This window comes from Rana temporaria, chromosome 4 (genome assembly GCF_905171775.1).
Source record: "Rana temporaria chromosome 4, aRanTem1.1, whole genome shotgun sequence".
Taxonomy (NCBI): Eukaryota; Metazoa; Chordata; class Amphibia; order Anura; family Ranidae; genus Rana; species Rana temporaria.
In genome coordinates this window covers 28,183,990-28,197,266 of record NC_053492.1, presented here as the reverse complement: position 1 = coordinate 28,197,266, position 13,277 = coordinate 28,183,990, and the positions used below count along the sequence as shown (strand labels likewise).

Below are 13,277 nucleotides of genomic sequence, written 5' to 3'. Positions count from 1 at the left end.
TTATATTGTATAGTTCTTACGGAACGTTTTATATGAAATTTTTGTAATAAATTTTTATAATATAATCATTGACTGTATCCCTACTTTCGTCCCCCCCCCCTCTTTTCCTGTGGCTTGACAGGTTGCTTGCTCGGATAAAGGGTCTGGTATGGATATTTGGGGGGAACCCCACATCATTTTTTTTTATTTGACGCAGGGTTCCGCTTAATATCCATACCAGACCTGAAGGGCCTGGTAATTAAATTTGGGGGGACCCCCACGCATTTTTTTTATCAATGACTTTTAATGACTTTTCTCTGTATTGCCCGGGAGCCGACAATTCATTACAGGCGCGAGTACTTTTAAATGACCTTTTTTCATACTACATACATAAAGTAACAAAGCTGTCCTGTGCATATAATATATCTGCTAGATTGATGTGTCGTCAGCACTATGGCGCCTCTACACCTTAGATATCCCCCCCAACACTTTGAACCCTCTACACCCCAGATATCCCCCAGCACTCTGACCCCTCTACACCCCAGATATCCTCCGAGCACTCTGACCCCTCTACATCCCAGATATCCTCCCAGCAGCCTGACCCCTCCACATCCCAGATATTTCCCCAGCACTCTGGCCCCTCTACATAACAGATATCCCCCAGCACTCTGACCCTTCTACATCCCAGAGATCTTCAGGTTTTTGGACTTCTCATATGAGCAGGTAGCTCCCCCACCTATCTTGACCCTCTCCCTCTTTCCTATGGCACTGCCTATGTCTAACATGCCCACCCAGCTGCAGAAAGGGGGGGAGTCATCTGCGGCTCAGTAGCACTGTAGTGTGCATCCTTGTGTGCAAGAGACAAGTTGATCTCTGCACAAATGATATTCCTCAAAATTCAGCGCTAGATAAAACTCTCAACTTCTGAGAAACCTGACAAGAACGCTGGTAGCCAAAGTTTCTGGGCAAGATCTGGTGAGCTCCCAGCTATGTCTATGTAGGACTGCTTTGTTACAAGAGGACAGGAAGTGTGTTGGGACTGCAGGGAGCCTCCCTCTCTCCTCCTCTCAATTACACAGGAGGTAGCAGGGCTGGGACAAGGGGTGCGCAGGAGGGATGGCTGCCCTGGGCACTGTGGTTTTATGTGAGATGGGGGGTGCTGTAAGGAGATGAAAGGCAGAGGAGAATTGTGCTTATGGGGGGAAATGTAGGGGGGTAGATTTGTGTGGGGATTGGAGTGGGGGCAATAGGATGTGTACTCAGTAGGGAAATTTGAGGGGTAGAGGATTTGTGCTAGGAGGGGTGACTTTTAATGGGGAGAGGAATTTTTGTTGGTGGGGATTTGGGGTATGGGAGAAAATATTTGTGCTGGTGGGGTTTTCAGCAAGGGGTGGATTTGTACTCAGGGGATTTATGCTTAGGGGGTAAGCATGAAGGTTAGTGCTCAATCCATCTTAAGGGGCGCGCAAGTTTGGCATGCTCACCCTGAACCCTAGATTACCTTGTCCCGACACTGGGAATAAAGTGTTTTATATTTCACAGTAGAAAACTTGGAAGGCACAAGGACACTTTATTTCTGGCAGGATTAATAGGCATTTCTCCATCAGTTCACCCGCCACAGTTATAACCTTTTTTTATCACTTGACCCTCTCTTTTAGATTGTAAACTCTAACAAGCAGGGCCCTCTGATTCCTCCTGTATTAAATTGCATTGTAACTGTACTGTCTGCCCTCATGTTGTAAAGTTCTGTGCAAACTGTTGGCGCTATATAAATCCTGTATAATATACATTTTTCATTACTTTCCTAAAAAAGAAAATAAATGTAGCCATCAAATCCATTTTAGGGACTGGTTAGCTGCAATACATTTATTTTTTGTTGGGTGTAGATATACTCAGGAACAAACAGACTACTGTGATGCTGCATCTTTTTGTTCTGCTGCAATAGGCATTGACCCAAACATTTCTCATGCTTATCTTTAATAAATGTGCACATTGGATTTTATATAATATAATTCTGTTTTTCTTGTAGCTCAGCCACAGTATTCCGCAGTCATGCTGAAACAACTAAAAATATGCACTATATTCGTTATAGTGGTGGTTATAGCCTATGTAAGCAGGGCCTCTTTTAAATATAAAATTGGTCTAATTTCGGATCTCCTCCTTTCCAAGTACTTTGCAATCTGGAACAGCACCAATTCGTTCGGTGCTTCCACCATTCTAAGAGAAGGAAATGGAATCTTATTTATGGAGACCACGGACAGAATGAATCCACCATCCCTGGTACTTTGTGCCATTGAATCAGCCGCACAAGTCTACCCTGACCGACCGGTGGTCTTCTTCATGAAAGGACTGGAGAATATTACCAGCGAGGAAGACGAAAAGAGAGCAAAACAACAATTTCCAACCCTGTCGTCTTATAGCAATGTGTATCTCTTTCCTCTGAGAATGGATCAGTTATTTAATAACACACCACTTAAGCCATGGTTTGATAAGGTATGTTAGAGATGGATTGGGGTAGCTCTGGAAAAGGAAACAGTAAAAAAAAAGTGGGTACATGCAGATGGGAAGCTCAATAACATGGGGCAACTGTTGCAAATAATAATACAATTCTTAGCTGTATTAAAGAGGAACTGAACTCTAAAATATGTGCCTAAAAAGTCACCAATACTGGGGGCTAGTCACCAGTAGTGTCTGTGGGCTCCCAGCAACAGATATTTGCCCATTACTGACTTACTATGCTTTGTTCAGCACTATATCGAGGCAGCCATCTTGGTAGAGGCAAGGCTTTGCTTTCTCAAGGTGAACAGTACAATGGTGGCCTTAGTAAATCTCCCTCCAAATCTAGTAAGACTAGAAGTCAAATTTAGCAGTGCTTAGATCTCACACATATCCCTTAAAAAAAATTCCACATTTTGTGATATCACAAGCAAAAACTTAAATGTATTTTATTGGGATTTTATGTGATAGACCAACACAAAGTGGCACAACATTGTGAAGTGGAAGGAAAATGATAAATGGTTTTACATTTTTTTACAAATAAATATGTGAAAAGTGTGGCGTGTATCTGTATTCAGCCCCCTTGACTCTGATACCCCTAACTAAAATCTAGTGGAACGAATTGCCTTCAGAAGTCACCTAATTAGTACATAGAATCTAACTGTGTGTAATTTAATCTCAGTATAAATGTACGGCCCGTCCATTAGGGGCGCCCTGGCACCGCCCCCTTTCTCCAGGCCACCCCCTATATGCAATGGATAGATTCATGCCCCCTATTAATGCGTCCGACCCCTTTCAGGTCACCGGGTTCATGAATTACAGCGGTCAGGTGTAATTTTAAGTATCTGATTAGAGCCAGAGGCTCTTATAGGCTTCAAAATAGGGTGGGCTCGGGATGCAGAGAGTGCACTCCAATCCCACCCAGGTATGTGGCTACAGTGAATGAATATTTGCTGTTACAACACTGATCCGCCTCCTGGCCAATTGGTAAGCGGGTCTGATACCCGTCACGCGTTTGGCTTAAAGGACAGGCGATCCTTTGGTCATGCAAAAGTACTAAACACTGGCCCCCCTATTTTAGTACAACCCTGCGCTTAGGATGAATCTTAAAGTCCAGGAAATAAAATCTGTTCAAAATAAAACACAATATAAACAATAATAGCAGCTGCTTAAGTAAAATAGTCCATGTGTAAAAGCAGAAAAATAAAAACCCGCCCGTACAGAGCTTGTATATAGTCCTGCAGCAGCGCTGCAAACCCCTGGTTTGATGTATATGCTGTGTGGGATGACCAGATCAGAAGAATCAATAATATGTGCTCCAATCACCAATAAGGAATTCACCACGTGGGGGGATATGGGGTCCCCTTCGGGGAAAGCACTCACCAGATGGTTACTTTAAAACAGCGTTTCAGTGTAACATGTCACTGTCAGATGGTAGATTGAAACATCATACCGCTTTATCTCCTTGATCAATGTATAGTTTTTCACTCTCCAGGTAATGGCAGTAATATAAGGGAAGGAAAAATCCACATAGCGCAATATTGTTTTGATAATATTTAATGTTACCCAAAAACATATAAATGCGTATCCTCTTAAGAAAACATGCGTACCAGATAAATGAAATAGTCAGGCAAAAATATAAAATTCATGTGGGTGTTTGTGCCACTCTCACTGTTAGTAGGACCCCTGAAGACCGCTTGGATATCCTTCCTGCAGCTTACTTCCTGGTTCCCTCAACGAGTGGAGCGCAAAATTGGAATGGTCCAATGTTATCAGTGGTGTACCCCAAGGTTCAGTGCTGGGACCCTTACTTTTCAATATATTTATAAATGATATTGGGTCTGAGATCAAAAGTAACATTTCTGTCTTTGCAGATGACACCAAGCTATGCAGTGGAATAATGTCCTTGCAGGATGTCGCCAATTTACAAGCCGACCTCAATGCTCTGTCTAATTGGGCGACTGAGTGGCAGATGAGGTTTAATGTTGATAAATGTAAAGTTATGCACTTAGGGACTAAGAATATGCATGCATCATACATACTAGGGGGAGTACAACTGGGGGGATCTGTAGTGGAGAAGGATCTGGGGGTTTTAGTTGATCATAAGCTCAATAATGGCATGCAATGCCAAGCTGCGGTTTCCAAAGCGAGCAAAGTCCTTTCTTGTATTAAGAGAGGTATGGACTCCAGACACTGAGATATAATTTTGCCCCTGTACAAATCATTAGTAAGACCTCATCTGGAATATGCAGTTCAGTTTTGGGCCCCAGTTCTCAAAAAGGATATCGGAAAAATGGAGAAAGTGCAGAGAAGAGCAACCAAACTGATAAGAGGCATGGAGGAGCTCAGCTATGAGGAAAGATTAGAAGAACTAAATCTATTCACTCTTGAGAAGAGGAGAATTAGGGGGGATATGATAAACATGTACAAATATATAAGAGGTCCATACAGTGTACTTGGTGTTGAGTTATTCACTTTACGGTCAACACTGAGGACAAGGGCGCACTCTTTACGTCTAGAGGAAAAGAGATTTCACCTCCAAATACGGAAAGGTTTTTTCACAGTAAGAGCTGTGAAAATGTGGAACAGACTCCCTCCAGAGGTGGTTCTGGCCAGCTCAGTAGATTGCTTTAAGAAAGGCCTGGATTCGTTCCTAAATGTACATAAAATAACTGAGTACTAAGATTTGTAGGTAAAGTTGATCCAGGGTAAATCCGATTGCCTCTCGGGGGATCAGGAGGGAATTTTTTCCCCTGCTGTAGCAAATTGGATCATGCTCTGCTGGGGTTTCTTGCCTTCCTCTGGATCAACTGTGGGTATGGAGTTGGGTGTATGGGATTGTATTGTGTTTTTTATTTTGTTTGTTTATTTTTTTGTGGTTGAACTGGATGGACTTGTGTCTTTTTTCAACCTGACTAACTATGTAGCTATGTAACTATGTAACTATGTAAAACGTCACTTCCGTTTCGTCCGTTCGAACTTCCTCTAAGAGCGTGCTTATCCTGTGCATCCCCCGGAATTAAGTAGCATTGCGCCGCCCCCTGACCAATGGCAAAGCTCCGGCTGGTACTGACACTCCCTCCGTGTGTCATTGGTTGAACCCTCTCCTTCGGGCGCCGTGTCTAACCACGCCCCCGGAGGGGAGAAGATGTGTGGGACTTAGCTTTGTACTGCGCTCCTACTGACACTCACTGTTCCCACCATAGTACAGATCCGTGAGTGGGGACAAGGAGCTTGCAGTACATGCTACTTCATAGATGGGCTAGCACTATATAAAGGAACTTTAAATGTTCAGCGCCCGGCATTCTGTCAAGTGAGGAATTATCCGCACCTGAAAAAAGCCAGTGTGTGTCACATCTATGATATTTTATGCTAGAGATAATCATACCATATACTGTATACCCTAATGCCGCATACACACCATCACTTTATGTGATGAAAAAAAATGACACTTTCTGTGAAGTAAAAAATGACGTTTTTGAAACTTCAATTTTCAAAGACGAAGTTGCCTACACACCATCGTTTTTCTCACAATGTTCTTGCAAAGTGAGGTTACGTTCCACCACGTTTTACCATTGAAGCTTGCTTCATAAGTAGCTTCTGGGCATGCGTGGATGAAAAAAACGTCTTAGAAAACGACGTTTTTTGCTACACACGGTCAATTTCTGTGAAGTAAAAGGTGCACTTTTGAAAAACGACACATAAAATTGAAGCATGCTTCAATTTTTTTTGGTCGTTTTTTACAAGACATAAAACAACGTTTTCCCCCACACACAGTCAATTAAAGTGACGTTTTTAAAAACGTCATTTTTTTTCATCACATAAAGTGATGGTGTGTACGCGGCATAAGAGTATTATCCCTGGGTGTCTCACATAAATATGGTATAGTTGTAATAATAAATAATAAAAAAAGAGTTGTAATAAAAAAAAATAATCTATGGAATACAAACATAGAAACATAATGAGATTTAAAATGTTCGCACATATTAAACTAGATCCAATCATTAAATACATATATAAATTATTAAATTATTAATGAATAAGTGATATATCCATATATATGTAAAAAATGTGTATATATATATATATATATATATATATATATATACATATAAAATTAATTATATATATATAAAATGTAATAAATATATATATATATATAAAAATTGTGTTAAAAAGTAGGTAAAATAGAAATCTAAAAGATATATAAATGTAAAAAAATTATTATAAAATACATAAATAGAAATAGAAATCTAAAAACGCTTAATTGCCGCAAAAATATAAATTTGGAGATTGTATATGTATATATAAATATACGTATATATGTATATCTATAAAACACAATGGAAAACAGGTATAAAATTACGCAAAAATATCTATACCTATAGTACCAGCAGAACCCTATAGGATATATATAATTATTCCAATATTCCATTTGTTTATATATTGAGCAACACTGTGTATGAAATGTGTATAGGGAATGTTCATTGGAATTTATGTGAGAAATATTGTATGGATAATGTTTAACCGGGGGTCCCAGTGTCTGAGGTACTGATGAGTTTATTAATAACCCCTTTTTTATGGCTACCCCCTTATGATGTTTAAAAGGACCACCACCCTTGAGAATCGTGACTCTATCTTGTCTATTTCTACTCAAGTGTCACTTATAAAGCAATTGATGTCCAGTTCTACGTTTAGTCCTTTAGGCACTAATACATCCGTTAAAAATATCCAATTAGTTTCTCTTTTTGAAAGTTCCCGTACTCTATGCGAGCCTCTCCAGTGTGTTTCCACATGTTCAATTCCCCAAAATTCCAGACCAGATGGGTCCTGGTTATGTTTCATTTTGAAGTGGAGAGACACATTGTGATCAGTATATCCTATTCTGATATTTTTAATGTGTTCTCCGATTCTAATTTTCAGTTGTCTCTTAGTTCGTCCGATGTAAAGTAGACCGCATGGGCATCTGAGTGCATACACAACATGGGTGGTATTACAGGTGATGAACTGCTTTATTTCAAATTCCTGGTGATTTGTTGGTGATGTAAAATGGTCCAGACCTCTCTTCGGTAATCTGACTTCTTTACAAGGTTTGCATCTTCTACAGGAGAAGAAGCCGTTTTTATCCCAGAAACTCTGGGGTTTGGCCGGTAGGTCCAAGATCTTCTTCACAATTGTATCACCATAGGTAGGTGCTTTTCTGTAGATGAATTGGGGGTGCTGGGGTATTACGGGTCCTATTTTTTTGTCCAACAGCAGAATGTGCCAGTGTTCATTAAAGATGGACTCCACCTCTTTATATTGGCTGTGAAATTGCGTTATGAACCCCCATTCATTGGGGTTTAATTCACGAGTTTCATCTTTCACTTTCTCTTCCAAACATTTACTTCTAGGGATCTTTCCGACTTCTTCCACAATTTTTTCCAGGAACTGTGGGTTGTATCCTTTCGCCTTGAACCTTTCTGTTAGGATTTTGGATTGGCTGAGAAAGTCGTTGTTTTCAGAACAATTCCGCTTGACTCTCATGATTTGTCCCTTCGGAATATTCTTTAGCCATTTTGGGTGGTGTCCACTTGTTGTTGGTAAATAACTGTTTCTGTCTGTTTGTTTAAAATAAACCTTTGTTTCTAGTTTATTATTTTTTTGAAAAATAGTCACATCCAAGAAATTGATAGTATCATTATGCCATTCTGATGTCAGTCTGATATTGTTGTTGTTATTATTTAAAACGTTTAAAAACATATTCAATGATTCCTCTGTTCCCTCCCAAATAAAAAACAGGTCATCAATAAAACATTTATAAAAAATCAGTTCTGCTTTCCTTTCCTTAAACATGGTTTTGTCCTCCCACTCGGCCATAAACAAATTGGCAATACTCGGAGCAAATTTGGCCCCCATCGCCACGCCTTGTTTTTGCTTGTAAAACTTATTCCCATACCAAAAATAGTTATGTGACAAACAAAAATTTAAAGCATGACCGATAAACACTTTTTGATTGTGGGGTAAATCATCCCTTTGGCTTAGGGCCCAATTCAGGGCTAGCGTGGCATCATCATGCTGTATGATCGAGTATAATGAGGACACATCTGCTGTGACTAATAGGACTTGATGGTTTTCTGTAAAAGTGACATTGTGCAAACAGTTTAAAAGATCCTTTGTATCCTTTAAATAGGATCTGGTCATTTTCACACTCTTTTGTAGAAATTTGTCTAGATACTGGCCCTTTCAGGTCACCGGGTTCATGAATTACAACGGTCAGGTGTAATTGTAAGAATCTAATAGGCTTTAAAATAGGGTGGGCTCGGGATGCAGAGAGTGCACTCCAATCCCACCCAGGTATGTGGCTACAGTGAATGAATATTTGCTGTTACAACACTGATCCGCCTCCTGGCCAATTGGTAAGCGGGTCTGATACCCGTCACGCGTTTGGCTTAAAGGACAGGCGATTCTTTGGTCATCTAGGAGGAGAGCCGCCGATGCCTGATCCCCTCCGCCGCTCCACAGATGCCTGATCCCCGCTGCCACTCCACACATGCCCGATCCCCACCGCCACTCCACAGATGCCCGGTTCCCACTGACTAGATGGGGCAAGTGTTCCGGTGGACCTACCGGTAGACAGTGCGGGGGGTTGAGTTTCTGGGAGGGTCGGTTGTTTGCTGCCTCCCCCATACAATAAACCACCAGCTGCCACTGACCTAATTTATCTTATCTGTTTATCTGTTTGGCCATAGTTCCACCTTAAAGGATAGCTGTTTCTTAAAAATGTTCCTATATGTTCCTATATGTAAAGATGAGTGATGCACTTTGCAGCCTGAGGTTCGGGTTCAATGGCAGTAAGTGCAAATTGGATATGGTTTTGACAAGGCATGTGAATGTGACTGGCTCTCAATGGAGCCAATTCACAAATGTCCGGGGTGGGCGCGGTGCGGTTTCCAAAAGGGTCCTGTGCGTTTTTTGGGTCCAGTTCTGATGCAAATTTGGACCTGATTTGCACCTGAACCAGTGAACAGAAATGCACAGGACCCCGGACTGTAAACCACAGCTGCACATACACTGAGCCCCGGATTCAGAGAGCAGTTACGACGGTGTATCTCCGGATACGCCGTCGTAACTCTGAGTTGCGGGGTCGTATCTATGCGACTGATTCATAGAATCAGTTACGCATAGATTTCCCCAAGATTCGACTGGCGTCAGTGTCTTACACCGTTGTATCTTAGGCTGCATATTTACGCTGGCCGCTAGATGGCGCTTTCATAGGATTTACGCGAGAAATATGCTAATTAGGTAGATACGTCGATTCAGAAACGTACGTCCGCCCGGCGCATTTTTTTACGTCGTTTACGTTCGGCTTTTTCCGGCGTAAAGTTACCCCTGCTATATGAGGGGTATCCTATGTTAAGTATGGCCGTCGTTCCCGCGTCGCATTTTGAAAAATTTACGTCGTTTGCGTAAGTCGTTCGCGAATAGGGCTGTACGTAAGTTACGTTCACGTCTAAAGCATTGACGATTTGCGGCGTAATTTCGAGCATGCGCACTGGGATTCTTTCACGAACGGCGCAGTTCTTTCTGAATATGGAACTTGCGCCCTAATTTACGGCGGCATAACGTATCTGAGATACGTTACGCCCGCTGATAGGTACTCCAATGTATCTGAATCCAGGCCTATATTGCTAAAAGTATTGGAATGCCTTCTTTTACACACACATGAACATCTAACATGACCTGACCTCACAAATGTGCTTCTGGAAGAATGGTCAAACATTCCCATAGACACACTCCTAAACCTTGTGGACAGCCTTCCAGCCAGACTTGAAGCTGTTATAGCAACTCAATATTGAACCCTACAGACTAAGACTGGGATGCCATTAAAGTTAATGTGCGTTTAAAGGCAGGCGACCCAATAAATTTTATCAATTAAGGGCTAGATTCATAAAGCCTGCCTGAGATACGCTACGCCGCCGTAACTTAGTGAGGCTGGGGCTGGATTCACAAAGAATCTGCGGCCTAAGTTACGGCGGCGTAGCGTACAAATTCTGAAGAGATGGGCGTGTTTTATGTAAATAAAACATGACCCCACGTAAATGACGTCTCTAACGAACGGCGAATGCGCCGTTCGTGAAAGAATCCCAGTACGCATGCTCGAAATTCCGACGCAAATCGTCAATGCTTTAGACGTGAACGTAATTTACGCAGAGCCCTATTCGCGAATGACTTACGCAAACAACGTAAACTACGCAAAATTCGACACTGGCCCGACGTCCATACTTAACATTGGTTGCTCCTCATATAGCAGGAGCAACGTTACGCCGGAAAAAGCCTTACGCAAACGACATAAAAAATACCGCCGGCCGCACGTACGTTTCTGAATCGGCGTATCCAGCTCATTTGCATATTCTACGCTGAAATCGACGGAAGCGCCACCTAGCGGCCAGCGTAAATATGCAACTAAGATATGACGGCGTAAGAGACTTACGCCAGTCGGATCTTAGGCAAGTTTCGGCGTATCTTGCTTTCTGAATACAGAAACAATAGATACGCCGGCGTAAATTCTTTATGAATCTAGCCCATAGTGTGTGTGTGAACTCGGCCTGAGCCTGAGGTGGGACGTGAGCTCCAAACTGGAGAATGTGAAGTTGATTTATTAAATATAAATAGACTGTGCACTTTGCACAGTGCAGTTGCAAATTAGGTAAATCGTCATGTTAAAAAGGTTGTCCAATCACATGCAAAGCAGATAAAAAAAACAGCATTTTTGGATGATAGAAATCAGTGGACCTTCTGTTCATTTACTAAGTTCTGGAGCAGCTACACTTGTAGGGCCAGATTCACGTAGGACTTACGCCAACGTATCTCGAGATACGCCGCGTAAGTCTAAATGTGCGCCGTCGTATCTATGCGCCGTACCCACAGAACAAGATACGCCTGAATTTTGGCTTGAAACGACCGACGTAAGTCTCCTACGTCGTCGTATCTTGGACGCATATTTACGCTGGCCGCAAGGGGCGCTTCCATTGATTTACGTGTTGAATATGTAAATGAGCAAGATACGCCGATTCACGAACGTACTTGCGCCCGTCGCATGAGTATACGCCGTTTACGTAAGGCGTACGTCCGGCGTAAGTTTACCCCTCATAAAGCAGGTGCAAGTCATGCTAAGGTATAGACGTCGGAAACGTCGGAACAGCCGTCGTATTTTATGACGTTTACGTAAGTCGTACGTGAATGGGGTTGGGCGTAGGTTACGGTCACGTCGTAGGCATTGAGCCGGCGTATCTTAGGGAGTATATGCAACGTGATTCTGAGCATGCGTGCGCATGCGCCGTTCGTTAGGCCCTTCATTTGCATGGGGTCACGGTTAATTTAGATGTAGCACGCCCACTACCTTCCTACTTTGAATTAGGCGGGCTTACGCTGGCCAATTTACGTTACGCTGGCGTAAATATGGGAGCGAGTGCTTTGTGAATACTCAGCTTGCCTCTCAATGTTATGCCGGCGTAGCGCATCTCATATGCGCTACGCCGGCACAAAGATGCGCGGATGTACATGAATCCAGCCCGTATAGTGCAACTGAACTTTGCAAAGTGCACAGCCTGTTTGCCTTTAGTTATTCAACCCCTATGAGTTGATTTTTAATGAAGTGGACCAAGGCTCTGGTTTGCTATATGATGGCCCATAAAGAATATTAACTGAGAAAGCATTGTTGAAAAAAATTGTTGTTTTTTTGTAACAGAAAAGCTACTTTTTAATTTATAAGCTAAGATATATTTGAATTGTATTTCTCTGAATCACCAGGTAAACCCTGAAAAAGAAGTCTACTGGACCCATGTGAGCTCCGATGCCTGTAGGTTTGCCCTAATGTGGAAATACGGTGGAATTTACATGGATGCTGATGTCATCTCACTTCGTCCAATACCCCAGGACCATTTTATAGCAGCCCAGGAAGCCACAATTACTAGCAGTAGTGTTTTTGGCCTTTCCTCACATTACCAGTTGGCATGGCAGTTTATGGAGAACTTTGTTGAGAACTACAGGGGGGAAATATGGGGACACCAAGGGCCGGGGGTTTTCACTCGTGTTGTGAAGAAATTATGTGGCATGTCCGTATTTAACTTTACGAATGATGTCATGTGTGGAAACATCAGTTATTTTCATCCTAAACGTTTCTACCCCATCAATTATCCATCATGGAGAAGGTATTTTGACGTCTGGAAGAATTTGTCAACTTTTAATGACTCCTATGCCTTACATTTTTGGAATTTCATGAATAAAGAAGGTAAATCTATGGTACCTGGAAGCAACACGTTGGTGGAACTGCTCTACCAGAAACAATGCCCTACCACTTATGAATATATCTTGAGAAATAAATCAACTCACCTGTAACAAATATGTTGAGCTTATAAAACAGATTTTTTTGAAAGATCGGCCTATACCGACAGACACTCTAAGGCAGTGTTTCTCAATTCCAGTCCTCAGGCCCCCCCAACAGGTCAGGTTTTCAGGATTTCCATTATTTTGCACAGGTGATTTGATCAGTTTCACTGCCTTAGTAATCATCACAGCCTTTTCATCTGAGGGAAATCCTGAAAACCTGACCTGTTGGGGGGGCCTGAGGACTGGAATTGAGAAACACTGCTCTAAGGGCACACATTAGAGTGATCCCATGCCCTTTGTATTAATTATCAACCTATTTCCCTATTAACCACTTGACGACCGCCACGCGACTAAATACTTCGTCAGAATGGCATGGCTGTATCTACGTCCCCTTTAAGAATCAGCATTGTGGACGCTGCCGGCGTGCGCAC

General features: G+C 42.2%; 1 protein-coding gene across 1 annotated transcript; it reads left to right on the top strand.

The window, feature by feature from the left end:
- Positions 1-2,009: 2,009 nt before the first annotated feature.
- Positions 2,010-12,859, top strand: LOC120936053 (alpha-1,4-N-acetylglucosaminyltransferase-like). The gene is made up of 2 exons (XM_040348152.1): positions 2,010-2,472; positions 12,268-12,859. The coding sequence occupies exons 1-2, from the start codon at positions 2,032-2,034 to the stop codon at positions 12,853-12,855; spliced, it is 1,029 nt and encodes a 342-aa protein (XP_040204086.1). The 5' UTR covers positions 2,010-2,031; the 3' UTR covers positions 12,856-12,859.
- The last annotated feature ends 418 nt before the right edge of the window (positions 12,860-13,277 follow it).

Bases quoted from the DNA above. Each gene is read 5' to 3' on its own strand.
- LOC120936053 (XM_040348152.1), top strand. From the start codon at position 2,032: ATGCTGAAACAACTAAAAATATGCACTATATTCGTTATAGTGGTGGTT. The intron at 2,473-12,267 runs GTATGTTAGAGA...CTGAATCACCAG, and splicing joins TTAAGCCATGGTTTGATAAG to GTAAACCCTGAAAAAGAAGT.